Source organism: Semicossyphus pulcher, unplaced genomic scaffold (assembly GCF_022749685.1).
Source record: "Semicossyphus pulcher isolate SPU_LCO1_2020_fin unplaced genomic scaffold, fSemPul1.0.p SCAF_19, whole genome shotgun sequence".
Lineage (NCBI taxonomy): Eukaryota > Metazoa > Chordata > Actinopteri > Labriformes > Labridae > Semicossyphus > Semicossyphus pulcher.
Genome location: NW_027211692.1, coordinates 21,513,996 through 21,540,222, shown reverse-complemented (window position 1 = coordinate 21,540,222; position 26,227 = coordinate 21,513,996). Strand labels below are relative to the sequence as shown.

General features: G+C 39.3%; 1 protein-coding gene across 2 annotated transcripts; it reads right to left on the bottom strand.

Moving 5' to 3' along the window:
• Positions 1–1,259: 1,259 nt before the first annotated feature.
• On the bottom strand, positions 1,260–26,227 carry sacs (sacsin molecular chaperone). 2 transcript variants are annotated; one of them, XM_069668284.1, is made up of 9 exons: positions 26,156–26,227; positions 25,235–25,385; positions 21,999–22,089; positions 21,830–21,915; positions 21,283–21,394; positions 20,821–20,967; positions 17,137–18,619; positions 16,906–16,997; positions 1,260–13,999 (listed from the first exon to the last, which is right to left on the bottom strand). In XM_069668284.1, exons 1-9 carry the CDS (start codon positions 26,176–26,178, stop codon positions 2,451–2,453), a joined length of 13,734 nt encoding a protein of 4,577 aa, XP_069524385.1. In that variant the 5' UTR covers positions 26,179–26,227; the 3' UTR covers positions 1,260–2,450. The 2 variants fall into 2 exon arrangements, with proteins under 2 accessions (XP_069524385.1, XP_069524386.1); XM_069668285.1 differs by lacking the exons at positions 20,821–20,967; positions 21,283–21,394; positions 21,830–21,915; ... (1 more) ...; positions 25,235–25,385; positions 26,156–26,227 and adding an exon at positions 14,986–15,012 and having other exon boundaries at positions 16,906–17,204.

Here is a 26,227-nt window from a genome sequence, read left to right as displayed (position 1 = left end):
GGGGGTGGTTTTTGAAATTCTCTCTTATAGAAATAAAGTAGATACCCCGTTGACTTACCATAAGAAAACATGGTGACGTGAAAAAATGTTGAAGTGTGAAAAAATTGAGTTTGACTATCTTGAAACTGGGTGTATTAAATATATTGCCTCAACAGTAATTGCTTTGTAAGATTTTGTAGTTTCGTTTTTGTTTTTTGGTCCCTTGTCTTTATTGGATAGGACAGTTGAAGAAAGACCGGCAATTTGAAAAAGAGAAAATTGGCCATGGGTTAGCGAGTTGAACCCAGGACAAATACGGTGTGGATTTTCTGTTCGACGACTGCTTTATCAACTGAGCTAAATGGGCACTACAGCCCTATGTTGTCTCATCAAATGTTTTGGGCAACTTTACTGAGCAAGGGGCTGGCTGTTTCTTAATGTAAAACATATTGCTACTGCTTCCAGTTTCCCAGTTTTAGGATCTAAATCCATCAGATTATTACATATATTATAATTATATATAATAATCTGATAATTTATATATAATAATAATAATAATCTGAAAGATTTTGATACAAAATCAATCTATCAATCTATTCCAAATTCTGCTCTGCATTTAAACTGTAATGTATAGATAAGATACCCTGAGAATCATTTCTGAACAATTTTTATTGACTCTTTGATGTGAATTTAGTGGAAAAGGTATCACCAGAATGCAGAAAAAATAATTCCAACCAGCACAAACCAACTGACTAACACCAGCAAGCCTAGGACAAACTCTGGTCTTATTCTGAAGGCCCCAATTACTATCTGTTGCAGAGCAGATTTGTTGGCTTTGTGTACAACCCCACAAGATGATACTTAAGTAAATATCAGCTGGCCCTGTCATGACATCAGACATACAGTATTACACACAATTAGTACTGGTAATGGATCTTGCTCTGAAATGATTTGTTAAATCAAATATTTAAGATTTTTCACTTATAATGGAACATAAAAGAACATATAAATTTAACTTAGCACCAAAAGGTTAATTTATTTATTGGTATTATTATTGGTACTGACATTACCATATTCCAATAATAAGAGTACATTTTAATTCAGTTTTTTTTTTCAAGAAAACAATAGGTGGTTTTGCTTGCAAACTTGAGACTTTTAAAATTATATATTACAAAAACTGATGCAATTAAAAACAATTTAAAAGTGCATAAGCTCTATTAATCACAGAAAGTATTATTTTTTGACGTACCTTTTATAAAACTAGAAATATAAACAGACAATGTATTTAAGGGAAATTTATTAGGCCATCTATATGGCACAGTGTACAACAACTAGTGATACACAAGGTTCTGGTTTATTTGAGGAGACATCCTCAGTTGAGTTGCGTCAAGCTTGAGGTGTAATGAGTCTAAAGATACCAAGAAGCATATTTTAAATTATGTATAAAAATGACATTTGCTGTTAGTGTTTGTATAGTCCTTCAAAGATAAAAGAAAACCAATAATACAGTTAAATTAAGTAAGAATTTCAGTTTGATGCTGTTCTAAGTGCCTTAAACAAGAAAGTTTCAAATTACCAAAGATGTGTGACATTATTTAATGCTGTCCAAAATTGACATGTTTTTTGTAATGCTCAAACTGCCCTTATTTTATTAAACTGTCCTCCTGTTTTCCCAAACAGGTCATCACTGTAAGACTGTAAAAACAACCCTTGGACATGTTTAAGCAAAAGCTGAGCTACAGTCATAACTGCCCTATCCCTACATTTTTATTTATCAAAGCATATTTGCTATCTGTAGGGCTCCAAGAAACACAAGATTCATATGGACATGTAATAATGTAAAACAGTCACCAACTGTTATATGTCAAACAATTTACACGGCTATAGCAATAGAAAAACAAATCCTGATTAAAAAAAAACATTGCTTCAAAAGTTACAGTTTTCAATCCACATATGGATTCTTCCCAGTTGCTGGGTTTACTCAATGCTTAAAAATGTTCCATGATGAACTGAGTGGCAATGTTACAGAAAATGTACAACTTTTACAGTAATTAAATAAAACCAATCATAAAATACAAGACAGAAAATCTAAAAAGAAAAATTGTAATATATGTATGTAATTTCCTTGACTGCAGAACATCTTTATCTATCTATATTGACCTAGAGAGAGGAGAGAGATGAAGAGATATATTGATAGAGATAGATAGATAAAGATACATAGATAGAGGCATAGAGATAGACACACATATAAAGTGAAAAAGCAGCATATTTTTTAGCAAATAATTTCAGTGTTGGGACTCAGACTATGGGAGCCATACATTTATTTACTTCGCATTGGCCACAAAACTATCGTCACAGGTACTACTTTTTCTCAAAGTGATATTCACAATCCGTATTGCACACAGCCAAGGGTATGCTCTATTACACAGAGGATCTATGCAAACTGAAGTTTCAGTGTCATCTTTACAGTATTATATTTTTTGCTGCACAAAAGTTTCAAGCTTTATGATTATCCGTGCGGTACATTCCATTACTCTCATTGCCACCTCAGATGTGTATCTATCATTGGGAATCTGTGGAAACGGCAGGAGATCAGGATAGCGTGTTCTCAGGCTGTCCACACCATATCCTTCCAGGATGTGAACATCATTGGCAAGGCCTGTTAACTGGGAGTTGTACTCCTCAACTTTTTGAGCCAAGGCCGTTGGTTTCACGTCTTTGTCCGACTTTCCTCTGACTGCATAGTCAGCAGCTATCAGTGCAAGCTTCGTGGCCAGGTAGCATTTGAAACAAACCCATTCGTTGGCATTTTTATGAAGATCATTCCGAGCAGCAGAGTAGTTGGCTCTTGCTTGTCTAAGCCACCTGCGGGCTTCAACAGGGTTGCCAACTGTTTTGAAAGTAGGAGGGACAAAGAAACGGTGAGAATGTGAGGAACCTGCATAGCCTGTATAGTCTCTGAACTGCTGCCTTTCAGATTTGTGATTTGTTGCTTCTTGGTTCCATGATGAATAAAACCTTTGAAATGAAAACTTCTCGGACTGGAAGCGGGTTGAAGATGTGGAGTAGGATCTCCTGGAAGCTCTTTCTGTATTTTGCTGATCAGCCAAAGACTGTTTCTCCATCCTGTTGATCTCATTCTGCAAGTGCTTGAATACTTCTGTGGCAATGTCCAGATTCTCTGCATTTTTGTCTGGATGCCACTTGAGATATAATCTTCGAATTATCTTCTTTCTCTCTATCTCGGGAAGCTTCCAAGCTTGTTCAACTACTAAGGTCACTTCTTTCAGAATCTCAGGCAATGCATGAAGCTTGATCTTTTTTGGAGACTGTTTTTGAGGGGGAGGTCTCAGATTTTCCTTACCAGCAAAAAGGGGAGGGGTCATTCGTAGACCAGAGGAACAACTGTTTGGCATTGTAGGAGTTGATGGGGCACTGGAGTCACGAACATGGGTACTTTCATCTTGTCTTGAGAATTTGTACAAGTCTAGAGAACTGACTATCTTGTACTCACTGTAACCAATGTCAATCTGGAAGCATTTTCCAAGAAAACTTGTAATTTCCTCCTCATCTCTCTCTACTTCTTGAACAATGATGGCATATGTATATGTAGGCTGGTAGGACCCATACATGTCTCCACCCTCAGAGTCCACAAGGTAGCCTACATATTCTCCTGGATAAAATACATTCATGGGATCCATAAGCAGTGTGTGGTGTATCTCAGCTGGTATTGGGGTTCCAGGGAGGGGTAGCTCAAGTTTTGAAGGCTCTGTTGAATCATACTTTACCCCAAGGTTGTCCAACTTCTCTGTGATTCTGTAAATGTCATTACAGCCAAGCATGGCAATCAGATAGGATGTATCAGAAATCAAATTGTCTGTGGCAGATTTTAATGTCATCGCCAGTGCTAAGAGAAAATTAATGTCTTTGCTATCTGAATGCTGGATATAGAGGTGAATCACAGCTGTCCCATATCTCTTTAGGAAGGCAAGTGTTTCGCTGCGGCTGTGTGGGATGGGACTACATCCTTTCACTCTTAATGTTGTCTGGAGTTTTTCAAAACAAGAAACTTTCAATCCTTCACAAAGTGCTTTGCAGAGACGTATGGCTTTTTCCTCATTCACAAGGTAAGCATTGTCATTCTCATGTTTCATTATTCTGATCAGTCCAGTGATGAACTGCTCTGATGACAGCAACAGCTGAAGGCGACCTTGAAGTGAACAAAGAGCTCCAAACTGGCACATTTTTGGAGAATCCTCATCAAGTTGCTCTTCAAGAATGTTACTTAACAGTCTTGGCCTTAGTTTCGGTGGAAGTAGCATGATCAGCTTTGTGTGAAACGCATGATCCTTGCCTAGATAGCACTGGCTCATGTCCACGAACATCTGAACTCCAATGTTACCCTGAATTCTACTCTTGTAGTGTGGGGCATCATCAAACACCAGACTACTGGATTTTGCTAATCTGCCATCATGACTTGGCAGATAAAAAGTTAAATCTCTTACATTTTCAAGATCTTTGCGAATTTCCACTGGATCATTATGGAGAGACTTGAACAGCCCAGAAACAACTCTTTTCACAGTTCTCATTTCATTCGGATCAAGCTGCTTGCCCTCTGAACTTCTGTAAATTCGCCAGAGTACCTCGACATACTGTTTAGTTGACACAACATCTTCAGTGCCAAGAAGTTTGAACAGCTGATGGAAGGTACCAAGTTCTAGAGGTAATTTATACAAGTAGGGTTTAAAGTCAGATTCATTGTCCAAATTAATGACAACCTCTTCAGGTTTTAGCAATTTCCAGCCATCTTCGACCATGACAAAAGCCACCCCACGGAGCTGGTAACGGAAATCTCTTTTATCTGCACTGAGGAACTCGTAGGTGGACTTTAAAACTTTGTTCCTGGTTTTCACCATTTCATCATCTGGATTGGATATGTTGCAAATATTCTTGCAGTTGCTTATGACTTTTTCCAACATTGGGTCCAAATTGACTCCTAACATGTTCAGCACTTGGTCAAGTTGTTCCTGTCCAGTGAGAGTGCTACCCTCTTGATCTTTAATGCATGATGGTGTAGCTTTTTCGGGTAGAATTGGGCAAGATGTCCAAAGCAAGTGAATGATATCTGTTTGCTGGAACTTTGGATTTATCTGTGACCCACTGAAGCGAATCAGAGGAAGTGTTCCACTCATATCTTGGTACTGAGAATGAAGCTTGATTAGCTCTTTTGGGGCTCTCTCTGGACACAGGAATAGTATCATTGACAGCTCTTTGAGAAAAGTACCCTGGAACAGGTCTATCCTCTCTTTGAAAATATGGTTTAAAAGAACATTAACAATGGTTTGTACTTTTTCTTTGGTCCAGCTCTCCGTTTGGGCTTTGATGCTGACCTCTTTTGCAAACTGTAGAACTTGCTGCTGTGACACTTCATTCTTGAGACCAATACTTCTCAGAAAGGTTATCCATGAAGTGAGCAACAATGTCCCATTCTTGGGTTTTGACACTTGCTCAACTTTCTTAAAAAAGTCATTTGGTATGAATGATTTTGCAGGTAGCATGACTTCAAATACCTTCACTGTCTCATCATAGAAAAACTTGGCTGGTCTGAGTCTGTTTGAGTTATCATAGATGAACAGCAGTCCCTCCAACTTCTCAAAGAGCTGATCCTTTATCTTGCATGGTTCTTCCATTGACAAAAGTCTTTCTTTCAAGTAAATGATATGTTCAATTTTGGCATCATATGAAAGACTCTCAAACTTTGGCAGAAGATGTTGATGGTAGATTTCTAAGTCATCTATGGGCATGCAGCCAAGGAAGGTGTGCAGATCTTTTAGCTGCAGGCTGTCAGCAAGAAATGCAAAGGAGGCTGTGTGAGCCCATTTGTCTATATCAGCAGTGGGAATGCATTTTGCAAGAATAAAGTTAGCTTCATAGTTTGCAATGTTAATGTATCTCCCACTGACTGATTTAAAGCACGGTAGGAGTTTTAGTCTTTGTGCATCCTTTTGTGTGAGGTATGCTAGATTGCAGTTAAAATACAACATTAGAGCCTCAAAGTCCTTGTCAGTCAGATTTGCTGCTTTGAATGCCGATGTCTGAATCATGTACTCTACAGCTTTCAGAACACTTGATGGATTTTCAATGTTTGCAGTTTGTTGGGCTAGAAAGGGCATAATGGGATTCTCTTTAACACAGATTTTGTTTACTGCAAGCTGAATGCATCCTGCTTTCATTAGAGTGTGAAAAACTTTGTCATTTTGGCCATGTGGAAATAGGGCTATGTTCATCAAACTCAGAGGTAAAAGGACATCATGGTCAGGGACAACTATCCTTTCTCTTGCCATGAATTTGATTCCAGGTAGCAAAGCCCAGTCTTTCAGAATATCAAGCACTGTGTCGAAACTGGGCTTATTGTCAACCTGATCCTCCTTAACAGCAATATTCTCACTGATGAAGTTCCACACATTCTTCAACCAAGATTCACCTGCAAAAGTGTCTCTCCACTTTACAGGGGTCTTTGTTCGATACTCTCTTGGAAGAACTGATCCCAGAAGGTCACCAAAGCAGTTGACGTCAAAGTTCTTTGCAGCTCCTCCCTTCAGAAGGATGTTGCTGTACCTTATGTACAATGTATTCATGAACAATTCTTTCCTTGATGAGATAAGCTCATGATGTGTTGTGAGGAACTTTGGCCTCTTGGAATCAAACACCTGAAGCATATTGTCCATTGTTATCAACAGAGGCAAACCTTCAATTTTAACTTCAGCTACTTCTATATCTTTGAAGCAGTAGTCGACTAGAAGCTTCAAGCTATGAACTAGCTTGTAGTTTGACTGTTGGAGACGGCAGGGGAGTTTTCCAATGTGGCAAGATGTGTCTGGGGATGAGAAAGTATGAAGAAAGTTACGGACATCTTCTGGTGTCACATAACTGACTGGTATTCCTGCATCTTCCAAACAGAAATAGAGATTTGCTGTCTCATCGCAGCTGTAAACCAGGTTGAAACCAATATCCAGAAGCAGAGTTTTCAACCTGTACACATTTTCAGCAACAGATTTCCTTGAGGTGATGTTGTACTCCGTGTTTTTCAAGTGCTGAAGCTCATCTTGTAGCAGATTATCAAAAAAGACTCTGCCCTTGTTTGTATTGGATATATTCACCCATGAAATATAAACAACAGAGTGCATGTCAGCGTTGTCATGGTGCACTGCTCTGACTACAGGAAGCAGGCGCTTCAGGTCAGCATGGATACAGTTGTAAACTGCTTTAACCAGGCAGTACCAATCTGGCTGAATATCAATTCTGTTGACTGGGAAGAAGAACAGATATTTACGCAATGTGTCTTTAACAACATGAAGTGGTGTTCCTTGTAGAATAGTCATGGAGGAATCAGAACCTGGAAAGTATCGACGCTTAAGCTGAATCAGCAGTTCCACACAGGCAGGGGCTATCAGTGATGTCATCAAATTGTTATTCCAGTCGCTCCTGACCCCCACTCCATTGTCATCTCTCCACAGATTTCTTCTAGCAGAGTCTAGTGCAAAATGCCCATTGACATGAAAAGGTAAGCCAGTCTCCAGTGAAAGGGGCAGAAAGCAGAAGGCTCTGTGGGTTTTTTTGTAGTTATGGCTGACACATGCAGCTACACCTCCACGTGGAAATAGGGTTATGTCCTCATTTTTGTGAGCTGAGATCACACTTTTTGAGACATTTTCAATGTTAGGGAAGCCAGATCGGTTGCATATCATCCATGTGGTCATATTTCCATCAGTGTCCTCTATGTCCATTGTATAGGTTATCTGTTGGACTGGGATTGTCATAAGCAGCTTCTTTTTGGTCACACTGTCTACAACTGAGGAATGAAACTGTTTGCGTTTTAGCCGATCACCATCTGTAATTTTGGCTGTTACAGAATAGAGTACTTTTAGTTCTCCAGATGCATTATCAATTTCACAGATTGATATTTTCTCCATGTGGTTGAGAAACATTAGAAGCTCTGCACCATCATTTTTTAGCTTATCCAAAAGGTTTTGCACCATTCTGTCTGATGCAGGGACAGAACTGATCTCTGATTTCTTTGCCATCTCTGTAGAGCGGATGGGAAATCGAAACATTGTGCTGCGTTCTAACTTGAAATGAATCCCCAAGTAAAGATTTAGAACATCTGAAAACTGAGATCTGAAGTCAGAGTCCAAGTCTTTAAACATTCGTCCAGGACTCACAGATGTGGCCCCCGGTGCATACTGTGCATGTGGATCAAAGATGCACAGAATGTCATTGTTTGAAATGAAGGATGGGCAGTCAGTGATGTGATAGACAGAGTTGAATCCTATGCCGTACTGACCTGTTTTCCCAGGATTAGCCTCTTTTGTTCCTCTTCCAAGGTTCTGTATACCTCTGACATCATCCTCTGTAAAAGGCTGGTTGTTATATACACAGAGAGCAGGGCCTTGCATTGGGATCCATTTGTCATCAAAGATTCTGTCTGTGGGATGTGTCCTTGAATCAAAAACAAAGTAAATTTCAGTGGCTTTTGCATCATCTGCATTTTGTAGAAGCTCTTTTAGCATTTCTTTTTCTGATGGATAAGCATTGAGGATGCTTTTTATCCTGCTTGTGAGTTTTTCTTTCTGTCCAAACTCACTCCCAAGCGGAGTGAAGCAGACATTTGAGGCATACCTCTCCAAAGCTTTGTGACGTTTTGGGACAGCTCCTAATTTCACAGCAACCTCTCTTGGAATGTCCCCGTGACAGTATTTCACAGAACAGTCTTTGACTTTGATCCAAGGGCAGTCATTGTAGCAAAGTGATTTTGAAGGTTGCAATGTCAGATTTGAGTCAGGTAACAGAATCCTTCCATAATTAGCTTGGCAGTATTCTTGGTTCTTGTCCCGTATCAAACTCCATATTCCTTCACTAATAATTCTGCGACACAACTGGAAAATATCCTCTGTGAGTGACCTTCGGCCACATTCTTGTTTCACAGTTTCAAGAACTGCAGAAAAATCCTCGACTGTGTAGTTTGGCTGTACCCCAACAGTTTCAAAGAGCTCCCGACAGCTGTTTCTGTATTTGTTAGGGAGCTGATAAAGGTGTGGAGCTGCATCAAAATTCAGGTGGAAAGCAACTTTGGCTGGATTGACATATGTGTTTTCAGCCAGGATGGAATTGAATGCTTTTAGTTCCTCAGTTATTTGTCTTTTTGCATTCTCATCCTGTAGCATTTCCTCGTGAAGAAACTTGTAACAGGCATTTGTTATATTCTCCTGATACAGTGTCACGCCATCAAATGATTGAGATAGTTTCTTCAGTTGACTGATGACCAGTCCAACTGAAGGCTTCCTTATTAGACCAAGACAGTCTTTCACAGCCAACGACATTGCACCACAACCTTTGAAAGATGGAGAATTTTCATTCAAGATTGGCTTCATCAGACACACCGTGTCCTGATGTTCAGTTGTGAAGAGTTCTTCAGAAGAGAACATTTTAGTCGGGGAAAAATTATTCCCATGCCATGGGAGTGAGAACCCTGCAGGTCTCGTCAGGAATGGAAGGAACTTGATGTCCTGTAGTTTTTCTAAAAGCTCAGCTTCTCCTGAATCTCTCATTTTCAGTTTCTCATCGATGAGACTTAGTAGTATACTGCTCCGAAAACATGCAGCTGTGTGGTCCTTTTCATTAAGGTCAGTAACAGATTGAGCACGCTCAATAAGGTCCTCCCATGACAGATCATCTTTTACCATGCCTAACTGTACTAGCTTCACTAAACAAACAGGATTTAGGTAGTCCATAGAAGTCCCTTCAGGAAATCTTCCATCATCAGTGTTGTAGAGTTTAGCGACTCTTCCCTCTGGGTGAATGAGTCTGGAAGGAAAAACCAGATCCTTATTGGGGCCAGAGCATGGGATACAAGGAGTATCTCTAAGGATTGATGCAAAATTTTCAAGTTTCTCATTCAAGACATAATGCATAAGGGGATCACGAAGCTCTTTCTCAATTTCTTGGATATGAGGGAAAAAGACTTCTGAGAAAAACTGCTCTTCTGTCAGAGTGTTTTCCATCAACTTCCCTTTACATCCAGCATCGTCAAACCCCTCCTTCACCCAGTCAGGCAGCTCAACAGCGCAGAGCTTTTGTGAGCCACTTCTCTTGAGGTATTTCAAGAATATCTTGAAGGCAGCAGAACCAATGTCTGGCCTACAGAGTAAGGCATCATCAAGGAATCTGACATATTTGATAGACACCCAGTTTTTGCCGTCTGAGAAAACATTTGCATGCTCACTGTCACCCCCTTTTGCTATTTCTTGGTAGATGCCCTGGCTGATCAATGTGAAGTCATCATGCACCTGACTTGGATCTGGCCATGCTGCATAATAACTATAGTCCAAGAGTTCTCCATTTTCAGCCATTGAACGTAGCATGGTGAGCGCAGCTAAATAGGCTTGGACAATGACATGTCTCATGAACACAGAATTCCAATGTCCTTTGGTGTCAGTCTTCCAGATCTCTTTTCGGTTGGAGGTCACAGCAAAACAGCCATTAATATGGACTGGTAGACCTGTTTTGATTCTGAGAGGTAAGTAACAAAAAACCTCTCCGATTGGAGTGGCATTGGACTTTAATGTCCATTTGTGATTCTCTTCCTCTGCAAGCAGAACAGCCACTCCTCCACAAGGCACTAGTCCAAGCCTGATTCCACTATCACTTAGGGAAAACTTAAGAGCCTCAGTTACATCCATGCATGAGCATATGAGCCAGTTGGTGACCTCTACTGCCTTTTGTGGCATTTCATCTGTAAGTCGTCTTGTCTGAACACCTTTTGCAGCCATCTCAAAGTACTGGTTAGGATCTTCCTCTGAACCTCTGAACAGGGGGGAGTGGAGATCGACAATTCGTTTGAACACGTTATGAAACTCCTCCACCAAAACCCGTATGATACAGCCAGACTTGGGGACATCTGCAGGTACCTTGTTGATGCTTGCAACTTTTTTCATAACCTTTGCTGCAGATTTAAGAATACTCAGAGGTCCGTATGAGGCTTTGGAAGACCATACACTTTTGTTGATGGTGACGACATCTTGTGCTCCCGCTGGATTTTGTTCCTCATATTTCAAGTATTTTAAGACCATACTTCCAACATGCTGAGTAAAGAGAATAAACCTGTGGCCACATATGCTGAACTCATCAACCAGGGAATAGATGTCTGTTGTGTTGTAGTACAGACTACTAATTTCACTTACTGAGGCTTCCTGCTCTGTTCTGAATGGAAGTCTGAACAGTGTGCCATTGTATTTGTATGGGGAGTCCTGAGCTAGGGGAAGCTGGCAGTTGAATACATTAATAAAAGGTCTGAACTGGTTAGGGAATTTTCTAAGCCTTTTCTGTTGTTTGCTCCAGTTGATTTTGATCCCTGGATTAGATCTGTCTCTGATGTGCTTGCTGATGTGATTGATGTTTGGATCGAACATGATCATGAACTCTCTGCTCATAATGATGGGGATATCAGTAATGTGATAAACTGAGTTAAAGCCCAAACCAAACTTGCCAACCTTGTCCGCTTCACATCTCTTTACTGATCCACCTAACCTTGTTATGTTCAGAAAGTCAGTGTCTGAGAATACAGAGTTGTTGAAAGACCATAAGGAGGGACCGTGACAAGTGATCATACCAGGGTCAAGGAGATTCTCTCGAATGTCAGCGTTTTTTCTCATGTCAATGAGGAAACTGCACTCTGTTGCACTTGCATCATCAGCATTCTGAAGTATCTCTTTAAAAATGTCTGCTACAGACGGATATTCCTCCAAGATGTTCTTTATTCTCACAGTTAGTGGTTCTCTTTGACCTGACTGTTCAAAGCCAAGGTTCTCTGGGTTTATCAACCTGGTGCTCAAACATGGCACCTTCAGCCACTCTGCGGTTTTCATGGGGATGTCATCATGGACTAATATGATGGGTTCTGATGCATCTTCAAGTAAGTCATTCAGATCATCAACTTTGATGTCACAGTAGGTGCATTCATGAATGGGCTTCATCGCTAATTTGGTTGTGTCTTTGTAACAAAGAATTGGCACATGCATGTTAATATCTACAGGTATCTGACTGTTGTACAACCATCTTAGGATGTTGATTAAAAGTAGGATATTATGTTTGCTCTCCTCCTTGGTAATTCCGTCTTCACATCTTTGTTGTACTGTGCTGATGACTTCAAACACATGGTGAGGGACAACCTCTTCAACTGAACCACAAAACTTGAAAAGCTTGTGAAACTTTCTAATTGTCTTTGGCAAGGAGTAGAGGTAAGGCTGCAAATCAAGATCAGGAAGGGGTTTTAGGACTGTCTGGCCAGGTGATGAGAATGTCTTCCCTGTCCAAACCCAATCAAAAGGCAGAGATTTCATTGCTTCTCTAGCATCCTCAAGATGAGCCTGCATGAAACCATAAATCTCAAACAAGATCTGCTGGAATTGATACCAATCCTCTGTGGTAAATGCTTGAGATTTATGCCAATCATTGACTGCTTTCAGGTGCTGTAAAACTTGATCCACCTGTGGCTCTACAGTGAGTTTCAGTGCCTTTTTCATACCTGCAGATGTGTGTTCAACCAGAGCTACTGATGATCCCACAAGCACTGCATGGGATATGTCACACATTTCAGACAAAGAGCAGATATTGACAGTATCTCCAACCCAAGCAAGGGATTTAGGGTATGTAAGAGGTCTTTCTTTGCAGACAGGTACCCATTTTATTTTTAGCAACGATGTCTGAGCATTTGCTGATTTTACCAGCTTGGTTTGTCTGTTAAGTATTTGAAGGAGTGTTTTGGCTTTTTTGATTAGAAAGTCCCACTCAGGTTCTTTGCTACTTTGTAATTCCTCTATCTTCAATGCAACTTTGAGTGCATCTTTTTCACTGAGCTGTACTTCATTTCTAAGTCCAAGTTGCCTAAGTGAATAAAGAATATCTGGGGAAGACCTAAATGTACTTGCAGGAAACCTGGTTTTCTCTTCCATGTAGAACAGATTTTGTAGAATCTCCAGCTCAGGATCGAAAAGGTCTGAGGCTTTGACTGACTTTCCACAAGGCAACTGAATGAATTTAAGTGAAGAAAGCCATGCAGTCACAGATGAGTTTTCATTTTTCAGAAACGCTAGATGTGTAAGTGCCCAAAGCATGATTTTGGTTATCTCATCTGTTGTGTAGAACCCCCTCTCAATATCCTGAATAATCAGCTTCAAACATTCAGTTGTTGTAACTTGTTCTACATTTAGCATCTTGATTAGGCGGATTGATTCCTCATCAAAGCAACCTACAAGATTCATAGATAATTTCACATCTGGAGGATACTTGGCTCTATGATGTAAAGCCCTAGCTCCTCTCAGTAATGTAAATGCTGAGGTACCTTCAGAGCAGGTCCCAACTTTCTCAAAGATGGAAAGCTCAAGCAGGGTATGCTTTTCCCTCTCTGTAATGTCAGACAGTCCTGCAAAAAAATCTCTGAGCGCAATCTTTTCTTGGACAGTCAAAGAAGAGACTTGGTTGGATAGCCGTTGTATTGACCATCTATCCATAATTTGCAGAAGGATACCAGGAGAGGAAGGGTGAATGTACTTCTTAAGCAGAGGGTGCTGCAAACAAGAATCAAGCTTTTTTATCACAACTCCTCCAAGCTTTTCCATGATGCCAAGCAGGCTTTCAGAAAACGTTGCTGCTTCTTCATTTGCATGAATTATGGGGGATGGAGTTTTGAGACGTAAAAGCTTTACCATGTCCATGCTTTCCTCAAGTGGCACAAGTGGGATCAAAGGCATGTCTTCAAAGGTGGTTAGGTCTTCAGAAAATTTTATATAGAGATGCTTCCATATCATCCTAAGCCAGGAAACTGTAGGATACTTCAGCTCTCTGTTTCTAGGTTCCCATTGGACAATGAAATCTCTAGTTGGCCAGGCTGTTGATAGGATCTCCTTGATAAGTCGAGCTGATCGTTCAGGGTTCAGCACTTGTAACTGAGTGCAGGGTCGTCCTGTTCAAATCACAAGAATTTTTTTAATTAGTTATTATTATAAAAGTTGCTAAATTTTAACTATCAGAGCTGGCAAAATTAGATTTATTGCTGTTATTGCACTATGCAGCAGTCTGAGGATAAAAGTTTCAGGTCTCAGGCATGTCATCAATTTCCTGCAGTTATAATTATTGGACACCATTGCATCTGTTTCAAAAAAAGGTAAGAATTGGCTTAACAGTTCACAAAAATCATACACATTTGGCGAATGCAAACAAAGCAAACACACTTGCACACAGCATGTTCTTTACAGCCACACACGTTTGTTAAATTAATACAAATTCCCTGTCAATCTTAAAACTCTTTTCTGTGTTTGGGAAAACACTTTTATGGAAGTGTATAGGGGACTTAATTCAAATGCTAATGTAAACTTGAAAATGAAAATGTAATTCACCTAGCATTATCAATTTCAACAGGTGTATGTTTTATTTGAGTAAAAATGAAAATGAAAATGCAATAATCCAATTTGCATTTTAATTTTCACATACTTGCATCGGTGTTCTGTGACATTAAAATTAAAATGGAAAAGTTGTTTGACATTTCATTTTCAAAGGCTTAAACTGCTTCACAGTGGACTATATTCAAATTTGTGCAAGTATTATTTAAGTCACAATTAAAATAAAAAATTAAATTTTTTAACAATTTGAAAATGAAATGCCAAATGCTGTTCTCATATTCATTTAAAAAGCCTTACCCTGCCTCAAAGTGGACAACATTCAAATGCAATAAACAGTGCCCCCAGTCTCATTCAGAAAGTATGAGTAGTAAGTATGAGTGAATGCACTTTCAGGAAATAAATTTACAGAAACTAGTCATTTTAATTGCGGTTTATTTTACATACTGTATCTATGAGAGTTTCCAGACTACTAACATGGTGCTCATTTACAAGCAATGCATTAGTTAGGGTTAATAAAAAAAACACAGTTGACACACTTTGAAATACCTACCTGAGCACCCCCAAAAATATTGTTGCACTGTAATTCAATAGACAGGTTTTAGAAGTTTGAGGATGAATTTGACAGTTTTACTTTTTTTATTTCATTAAAAAAAACAAGATTTTAGATCTAGTCTTAAGCTGATGCAATTATAGGTTAAGTAATAATCTCGAAGATTTTCATTTAAATAAATGTCTGTTACGTCACTATCGCCGAATGAATGAGGTAACACAATGAAGGTGAGCCTATCACCCACTGATGAAAGCCTTTGCATTTGCAGAATTACGGACTGGGTGTCTGGTGCGACTTTGGCGGAAAAATATCACAAGTGGCACCCAGTTAGTGACCCGTTTTCCATCATCCAGCTGGATATCTGGGAAGTGTGCTCCCGCAATTACTGTTGAGAACTAGGGATGCACGATATTGGATTTTTTGCCGATATCCGATATTTTACAACTCATTTAGCCGATTACCGATACCGATATTTTTTTCCCGCACACCTAATTGCAGAGATCATCAACTCTCTTCTGTATTGGAATAAGCGTACAGTATAATGGTGATACCTTATCACATTTGTTACAACGGTTGGGGTGACGGGTCTTGAGATGGTTAATCAAGTTTGTAGTGTTGAAAGACTGTCTTGGCTCCTCCTCGCATCACCGAAGCTGAGCAGTCATTGCAAATAGCAGTTTTGCAATCTATTTAGGACACTTTGAAAAACTTCCACACCACGGACATTTTGGCTTCTAACTCTCTCATGCTGCAGGTAGACACACGTGACGTCATCACGCTGTGCCGCACAGGTCTTCTTCGCGCCGGGGACATTGCGCCGAGGTCGGGCATTTCATCAAGTATGCAGTAGCCCATTATTTTATCGGTTAATTATATCGGCGGATATCGGCGTGTTGGCCGTTCATTTTTAAGAAAATAACGGCCGATACCGACAACGGGCCGATAATATCGTGCATCCCTATTGAGAACAAAACTGAGATCTTCGAGATTACAACTTTAAACTACTGTGGACACAAAGTGGAGGATACTAGTGGTACTGCCCAAGCTCTTTATAAATAATTAAAAAACAATAGAAGTTTACATTATTATCTGTGTCTTTCATTTTTCATTTATAAGACAATTTTTTTAACTCACTGTATTTCCTCTGCCTGGTTCACAAACATTTTGTACTAATGGTTAAGTATGGCAGTGACTACACTATGATCTGATATGTTTCAGGAGTCAGCATACTCTCTTCTGCAGCTCACTCCTAAATGATCCATAATCATAACATATTTAGTGCCTTGCTTGGACTACAGCAGTGTAAGGAGACCCAGAATAGTACAATATAGCTGAACCAACACAGCCCTCACAGTCATCACAGTTAGGATTTTTCACTTTCAGTTTATACTTTACTATATATAATACTTTAAACAGTGTGGTGATTTTCTTGTTTTTCTTTTTTGAAACATTTCTTTACTTGATTTATTATATTATTTTCTTTGCTTTGTCATAACTCATGTATGCTAATAATAAATACTTCAGTATTATTTCACACACATGCACACATACACACAATTAATCCCCCACCCATCTATCCCTTCCCACCCCACTGAATCGATCCTGACAAGAGAACAGAACCTCCGGTTTGGCAGATAAGTTCTGATTCAGCTCTTCATCCCCTCCCTCCAGCAGTCTGTAACTCCTACTGCAGCTTTTTATATTTTATCTATTGTGTAGCACTTGTATTGTCCTCACATTTTCACACGCATGCACGCACGCACACACACACACACAAAAAAAATCCTTTTGTGAAGATTTCAAATAAACTGGTCAAAATATTTTACAATGTAAAGGTCTCCTGGTCACTGTTGGAAACAAAGCATATCAAGCTATATTCATGTGTAAGTTATTAAACTATGATAACAAATGTTACATTACCTCTGGTTTTTGCTGCTTTCTTCAAACTGTCCATTACTGAAGGTTTGATGCTTTCCAATAAGAATCGACCCTCAAGTCCTGGATATAGAGACCTAATATCAAGAGACAAGACAATAACAAGAGAAAACAGTGTTATTATTTTTATTAGTGTTAAATTGCAACTTGCTTGAAAAAACGAACTGTCTTTGCCTCTAAATGAAATGGAAATAAACCATTTCATTTTATCTCTACCTGGGGTATTCTTCAGATGCAATGTAAATGGCATCCTTTTCACTGACAGTAGATGAAAACGTTGTAAATGTCTCATCTTGCAGAGGCAGGAGCTCCAGTCCTATGAGGTCACTATAATTGGCATCACTTAGTGCAAACTCCAGCAGTAGCAGCTTCTCCTGTGAGGGACCTTTTTGTTTGTATTTCCTTATTACCTGACGCAACAAAGAAGCAGTCACCTTCTTCACTTTAGTAGACTCAGGTATGTAGGCAGCTAAGATAAAGTCCACAGCAGCAGGTGCCTTTGCCACCTGCATTCCTGAGCTTTTGAGGTAGTTGATCACAGTCTCTGAAATGTCCGTGTCTGTGTCAAGCTCTGAGAACACGGCCTGGTCCACCCGAACCCAGCTTTCACTGAGTGAATACACTACTTGCTGCTGCAGCAAATCATGATATAGTGGCTGGAGGACAGGTTTCCAGCGTGACTTGACCTTCTTAGGGTCTGGCCAGGCCCCATAGGTCCCTATAGGTGATAGGGGAAAGTCTTGGTCCACTTTTGTCTGTACCCTTTTGATAGCGTCAGTTATGAGCGTGAAATAAGCCATAGGGGTGACAGTGATTATCAGCAGCTCATTCCACAGGGCTGCTGGATCCCTCCACTGGTCTACTTCCCGCCACTTGATACTCCTGCGGTTGTCTGTGAGACCAAAGAAGCCACTAACATGAACCGGTAGCCCTGTCTCACTCTCCTCTCCAGGGGGCAAAGGAAGGAAGCAAAAAGCTCGTCCTGAGAAACCACATGTGGCACCTTTGTCTTCTTTGTTAATCAAAGTAAGAGGCAGAGCAATGCCAATGGTAGGCACGAACTTCAATTCATCTGCCAGAGAGTCTAATTCTGCACACAGTCCTCTGCCCCCAACACCATTACAAACCAGCCACGTCAACCTCTGAGTCTCTTTAGCTGTTTCATCCTGAGTCTCTATGTTGACCTTGTAAGTGACGCATGTGATTTTAGAATTGAGAACACCGTTGCTATAGCTGTCTACAGCCTGACTCAATGTTTTCAGTGCGTTCGGTCTTTCTAACTTATCAGTATTCTCTGTTGATGTAACCTGAAACAACATGCGTTCTGTACCATCAGACTCGCGCACATGCAAGGAGATCTTCTGAATGTTCTTGAGAAAGAGGAGCACTGTGTCCGCATCTACTTTGAAAGACTCAAAGAGCTCCAAAATCTTTTCTTTGTTGTATATGTTACCACTTAGCTGGGAGGGTTTCATGCGGAGTGGGAATCGAAACAACGTTCCTGGAAAGCTGCCATCCTTAATGGTTTTCTCAGAGCTTCCAAAAATCCCAATGTAGGGAGCAAACTGGTCAGCCAGTTCTGTGATCTCCTTAATATCAGTCATCAAGTTCCAACACTGTCCAGACTCATGCACTCCAAACAGGGTCTGATGAGGGTCCAACAAGGCAATCTGGTCTCCACTGAATATACCAGGAACATCTAATTATTGAAAAGAAAAACACAAACATTATACATTAAGACTTAAACATTTTGTTAATTCCATGATGTAACAAATATATATCTTTTTATTATTATTAAGATTAAGGCACTTTTCATTGTCATTTCAGGTCCCTGTGTTATATATCATTGTAAACTAATTATCTTTTAAACACTGAACCAAAATATAAACACAACACTTTTGTTTTTGCTCCCATTTTTCATGAGCTGAACTCAAAGATCTAAGACTTTTTCTATGTACACAAAAGGCCTATTTCTTTCAAATATTGTTCACAAATTTGTCTAAATCTGCGTTTGTGAGCACCTCTCCTTTGCCGAGATTATCTATCCACCTCACAGGTGTGGCATATCAAGATGCTGATTAGACAGCAAGATCATTGCACGTGTGCCTTAGGCTGGCCACAATAAAAGGCCACGCTAAAATGTGCCGTTTTATCACACAGCACAATGCCACAGATGTCACAAGTTTTGAGGGAGCGTGCAATTGGCATGCTGACTGCAGAAATGTCCACCAGAGCTGTTGCCCGTGAATTGAATGTTCATTTCTCTACCATAAGCCGTCTCCAAAGGTGTTTCAGAGCATTCGACGGTACATCCAACCAGCCTCACAACCGCAGACCACGTGTAACCACACCAGCCCAGGACCTCCACATCCAGCATCTTCACCTCAAAGATCATGTGAGACCAGCCACCCAGACAGCTGCTGCAACAATCTGATTGCATAACCAAAGAATTTCTGCACAAACTGTCAGAAACCGTCTCAGGGAAGCTCATCTGCATTCTTGTCGTCCTCATCAGGGTCTCGACCTGACTGCAGTTCACCGTCGTAACCAACTTGAGTGGGCAAATGCTCACATTCGATGGCGTCTGGTACTTTGGAAGAGGTGTTCTCTTCACGGATGAATCCCAGCTTTCACTGTACAGGGCAGATGGCAGACGTTGTGAATCGAGTGGCCCATGGTGGCGGTGGGGTTATGGTATGGGCAGGTGTATGTTATGGCCAATGAACACAGGTGCATTTTATTGATGGCATTTTGAATGCACAGAGATACCGTGACGAGATCCTGAGGCCCAATGTTTTGCCATTCATCCACGACCATCACCTCATGTTGCAGCATGATAATGCACGGCCCCATGTTGCAAGGATCTGTACACAATTCCTGGAAGCTGAAAACATCCCAGTTCTTGCATGGCCAGCATACTCACCGGACATGTCACCCATTGAGCATGTTTGGGATGCTCTGGATAGGCGTTTACGACAGCATGTTCCGGTTCCTGCCAATATCCAGCAAATTCGCACAGCCATTGAAAAGGAGTGGACCAACATTCCACAGGCCACAATCAACAACCTGATCAACTCTATGCGAAGGAGATGTGTTGCATTGCGTGAGGCAAATGGTGGTCACACCAGATACTGACCCCCCGGACCCCCCCAATAGAGTAAAACTGAACATTTTAGAGTGGCCTTTTATTGTGGCCAGCCTAAGGCACACCTGTGCAATAATCATGCTGTCTAATCAGCATCTTGATATGCCATACCTGTGAGGTGGATGGATTATTTCGGCAAAGGAGAAGTGCTCACAAACACAGATTTAGACAAATTTGTGAACAATATTTGAGAGAAATAGGCCTTTTGTGTACATAGAAAAAGTCTTAGATCTTTGAGTTCAGCTCATGAAAAATGGGAGCAAAAACAAAAGTGTTGCGTTTATATTTTTGTTCAGTGTATTTGAGCTCTTTGGACGAAACAAGACATGTAAAGGTGTCATCTTGGACTCTTGTGAAGTAAAGGACATTTTTAATATTGTGTCACATTTTATAGACCAATTACAAAATTGAAAAATAAAAAGGCAATTAAGTGATAATGTAAATTGCAGCTTTTAGATATCTCATTTATGCGCCAGGGTTAAATTCAAATAGCCCTTTATATCATCAGATCGGAAGAATGTTTTAATTAATTTCCCCTGATTTGATTTTGATTTATAGCTTAAATTAATGAATAGTAAATACATCTTAATATGGGTTAAGCAAAAAATGTACAGGCACCGTCAGTGCCAGAATAATTCTTTACACAGCACACTGTAATATTTGTTTCTAAAGATTGATTCTACATGAGGAAATAGCTTGTACTGCAAATGGGCTTTGGTAACAGAAATCATAATTTGCTTCCCGACGCTACGCACCTGTAACATGGTACACAGAATTAAAGCCAATCCCAAATCGTCCAACTTTCAAAGGGTCATCTCTTTTCCTGCTCCTTGCAATTTCCTGAATCCCATTCCAGTCCTCCACAGTGAACACAGCATCATTGTAGACATACAATGCTGTACCTGCAATGTAATGTGTAGAAACCAGGTCGGCATAAACAAGTTAGAAATACTTTAACGTACACATTCAGTAAGGGTACAGTGTACCGTATATTATGTTAATATTCCTAGTAACAAATGTATTTGTGTTTGCCCTTTTTTCCTGTACACAGGGAAACCAGAGCAAAGGATCATCTACAGAGCAACTGCTTAACAATAGTTAAAAAGGAGAGATTGTCAAAACAAGGCTTGAATATTCTTCTAAATTAAATGACAGTCTCACTTATCACTGGGCTATACTGTTGTGCATAATACAGTATGTGTACTGTAAATACTAACCTTGATGCTGAGCCATGTTAGCTGACCACAGTGACTCCACTCCATATTCTGTCTCATCGTACATGAACTTGACCTCTGTGGCTCCAGCATCTTCAGCATTTTGAATCAACTCCTTCAAGTTAAAACACAACAAATACGTTCACTTAGAAAGGCAGGCCCTTTATTTTGGTTTTAAGACAGGTGATGTACATGGTGACATCAGCTGATTTGGAGGATGCTTTCTTCCAAAAAAGCCTTAGACTAAAACAAGAACACTACAGAGAAATGGTAATAAGGCTGATGCCAGCAAGTAAAGCCAAATTAAAACAACCATTGTTTTAGTGTAAGCCTGACATATTTTCTAATTCTTAACATATTACATCTGTGTTACTCACTATAGCCTTTGCCTGGTAGAAATCATAACATTAATAGCATCTGCAACAATGAAAAAAGAGGCTATTGTACTAAAAATAAAAACTATATTGTTTCTGCCTTTTAGGGGCCAAAATCCACAACAAATGATTATGTCTGTGATATGTTTAAAACAATAATGTAGCATGACACCTACTTTCAGAATCTGTCCACCCTCAGGGTACCGCCTCAAAATATCTTTCAAAAATTCAACCAGTGGCGGGGTAGTCTGTCCAAACCTCCCTGTAAAAGCCAAAGTGAGTAAGCCTCACCAATGATGGAATTGGTTGTTTTAAAGAGAAGTTGTGGTTTTAAACGAATCCTACCTCCCCCTTTAAGGCCTCCTCCCTCCAGTGTTACAGAAACTTCTGGGCTTCCAACAGGCACCAAGGTTCCGATCTGCATGCTGTCATCCAGCTAGGAAAGTAGGATGTGGAGACAATGCATAATTTAACTAGTAAGGAAAATAAATGAATATAAACAGGTTATGTTATAAGAGAATGCATTATGGAAATGTGAACATATCTTATCACACTAATCATTTTATTGCTAGGGTATGCCATTCCTATCTAAAACAGTGTTAAATTAAGTGGATAATTCCTCACTGTCACTTTGCTTACCACTTTGTATGTGTATGAAAAAATCTATCTGGTGTTTGCATTGCCAGTTAGCAACAGGTAGTGTACTCAAACATCTGCCAGCTCTCCCTCTTCCACATACCAGCCCTGAAAAACAAAGCTACACCCTGTAAGTGATAAATATTGCTTCCCCTTATTTAGGCTAACTTGCCCTTGGGCAGCAGACACTCTAAATTCCATGTTATTGCTTGTTGTTATTCAGTTGTGAAAGTTTGCATACACTTAACTTAGCAAAAACAGATACGTTTTTTAACAGATCTCCACATTAACAAAGAATTTGCTTTGGGAGATGGAAACTAAATACACTGTATTGTGGGTCAGAAAAATATGTGAAAGAAAACATGAATAATGTAAACTACTTATTACTTCTGTCTTCAATTTAATTTTCATAGAACAGTTAACACACCAACTACAATCATCATAATTTTGATGCCTACCATTAACAGTTACTGTCCCATCAATTTTAAGTTTTTCATCCAACTATTCAAATTCTAAGGCTATGTGTGGTAGATAATCTTTTGGGGCTGCATCTTTTGGAATAGATGCAGCAGCAGTCAGAGTTGGTACCATGCCAGATACTGCTGCTCCTTCTCTTGAGGCTTTTCAAGGTGACCCACTGCACTCTGGTAAACTGAGCTCTGCATAAGCAAAACTCTTAGTCACCCTTACCACCGCCACTGCACCATGCAATGTCGTACAATTTTCTCAAATAACTAAGATATGAATATAGTATCACAGTATAATGGTGGTGGTATGATGAAGGTTTGTCATTTGGTGTCTGTACTGAGTTTGATTTCCATTCAGAGCATTTTCATTCAGAGCACCCACCGACAGGCATTTAAAATGAAGAATGAATGAAACATAACAATAGCCAAACTTGCCTTTTAGTTTATCCTAAAAAGCATACCACTCATCAGCTTACTGAAGTAGCAATCTCCTCCATCAGACTGCTACTTATTTTCATTGAATCATACAAAAAAGTTAATAGTTAATATCAAGACTTACATCTAAATGGCACAATGGAATCCTTTTTTACAGTTTACAAACAGTTTGCACCAAAGTATAACACTTAGTGTTCAGTCAGAACAAAATTAAAGACTTTGATATTGTTTTTTAATCTAAACCTTTTGCCTGAATTGTAGGACCCTAACTTGACGTAGTGAATGGGGTTTGAGTTTGTAGGTGTGGCTTGCAGCTAATTTCTGCTTATGAACTCAGAGCGGAGCTCCAGCATCGACACCCACCTGGTGCTTTCCATCAGCTGAAGCCAAGCGACAGGGTCACCTCAGTTATGTTAGGCCTTGCTCTATGGGCAGAAATGTGTCAGTAAAAACTGAATTTGAATTATTTATTTTTGAATTTGAATTGCTCAACTAATTTTATTTAAAATTTGAATTTGAATGACATAATTTGAAATTCAATTCATTAGTTTTAAAACTGAATTCCAATGAACTTGTAATGTAATATTCTGAAATTGAATACAGATTATCTGAAAATTCTAATTCCATATTCAGTTGTCGCAATTCCAATTCAGTTCTTGAAATTCAGTTTCAGTTTTCTGAAACACACATCTGGTTGATTAGGAAGAGCAATCGAGTGGAGATTCACAGCACTCCTTTTTGGCCAATCAGCACCTATGTTTTTGACCATTTCCTTCACTACATGCTTCTGGTAGCTACAAAGCTAACAATAGTTAGTTATATTATTAGTAATTCAAATTCAGTTTCTACTGACACGTATTTCTGCCCATAATACTCTTACACAACCATTGCAAACTACCACATGGGAATTATAGTACATGTATCTTCCCAAAAGTAAGCAACTACTCATATGAACAACACTGACACATCTGTTTGGTCCAAAATACAATTCATAAAGGATTAAAAGTATTAGAAATAATAACACCTTAATTTATGAAACTGATTTAGAAAATTGAGGTTGAAATAGATCATATTTCTACTGACATACTTAGTCACACTCATTCTGTATATTTTGTTCAGTGTGTAATTTGTAAGAACAATTATTTTCTTTTTTATAATAAAGATGCAATGGGTAACAATTGCATTCTGTTTAATATCCTGTAGTCATGTTGCACACCTAGTCAACAGTATGAGTCAGATTATTTGACTGAAGTCATATGAGATGCTAGTATTCAGGACAACTGAATAACTCTGTATAAATACAGTACAAGTACAGAAACAAAAAGTTAGAGTAAGAAAAGATAAGATAGATAGATATGAATATCACTCTTTTCGAAAAACAGGACCAAAACAGAAAGGATTCGATACATTCTTTACAGCAAAAATGTTACTTGGCCTACAGCATCTTAACAATGACGGCACTGTCAATGGTTTGGATTCGCATCCCTTCCTGCAGATACGGCACAGGATAATTTAAACAGATTAGGGTTTTTTCTGCTTTTTTTATGATTAGTAAGATGACCATATGAAGCTAAGAAAAATATAATGAGATTCATGAAATACACTACACTGAACATAGGCAAAACAAAGAATTTATCATTATGAGTGGGATAGGATTTCTATTTAGCTAAAAGCATATTTATTGCCAATTTTGAAATTTGGTTTGAAAAAAATTGCCACTTTACAATGTTTTCTTTAATCTACCTTTATGCACTTTTATGTGTCTGAAAATGACTTGGCAAAGCCTTCCAATGCATAATAAAACAATGAACAAGCAACCTAGGATAACATTGGCATCACATAAACACAAACACATACATCATATGAACACAATAAACAGACTTCTTCTGCAAATTTAAACTATTGAAAATATAAAATAAAGCTATATTATGGGTTCCAATTGGGCTATGCCATTTTTCAGAGGCAAAATTACCAACTGCCCATTTTAGTATGTGTTAGCAGTGCATTTATATTATTTATTTAAAAGAGAGAAAAAAAACATACCACTCTCCCATTGTGAGTCAGACGTTGCTCTATGACAGGCAGGTTTGTCTCCTCGTAGAGCAACTGTTTGAGATCTTGAACAGATGTGAAGGGAGAGACCTGATAGGACCTTGGGCCAATGTAATCATGACGAACTGTCACCCATGGCAACCTAGTAGCAAAAAAAGAGCAAAATCATTATGGGACCCATTCTCATTTTATCCAGTGTGGAGAATTTCAGTGTTTCAAAGTTGGTTGAGTACATTAATCAGAGTTCATTAATGTCATTTTACATCAAGGTGTAGCCTCAGTTAGTACAACAATTGAGAACAGACACCTCACCAGGTCCATCTGTTAGTGGTCCATTGGCCCCAGTTAGACAGTTGTATCTAGTCTCTAGGTTTTGATTTTACTTGTATACTGTCACATATAGCTGCCTTACTTCTCTGAATTGCTGCAGGGTGATGTGCTATCTTAAAAACCTTTACATTTTTTTGTTTCCCAACTTAATATTGTGTGTTACCTAAACTACTATACCACTATTTATTGAAGCAACATAGTTTTTTATTTTTCTTTATTTTACTTATCTCAGTATAAGATAGCTTATCAACATATTGATACCAATAAAAATAATAGATTTTTGTAGCAGGACACTGGACCAGAGTAACCAAGTCCACTGTGGTTCATTCATAGGAGCTGGAGTGGGTGTGGCAGCTAGCACGACAGCTCCACAGCCCTTACTAAACGATACTGGACCGGTAGGATCTTACAGTAGGCTGATAGACTGACACACTGCAGTGGTTAGCCTGGAAAATATAATGCATGCGATCTCTTTGTCACTTCAGTTGGATCCAACCTGAAATTATAGCAGGTTAGCAACAGTGTCTAAGAATGTACGTATAGCCTATTGTTGGAATGCTTTCTAACAAACACAACACTTACCATGGGTGTGGACAGTCGGCCATCTCGTTGCTGCTATGTGTCCCAGCAGATACACATTCATTAGACTATCTT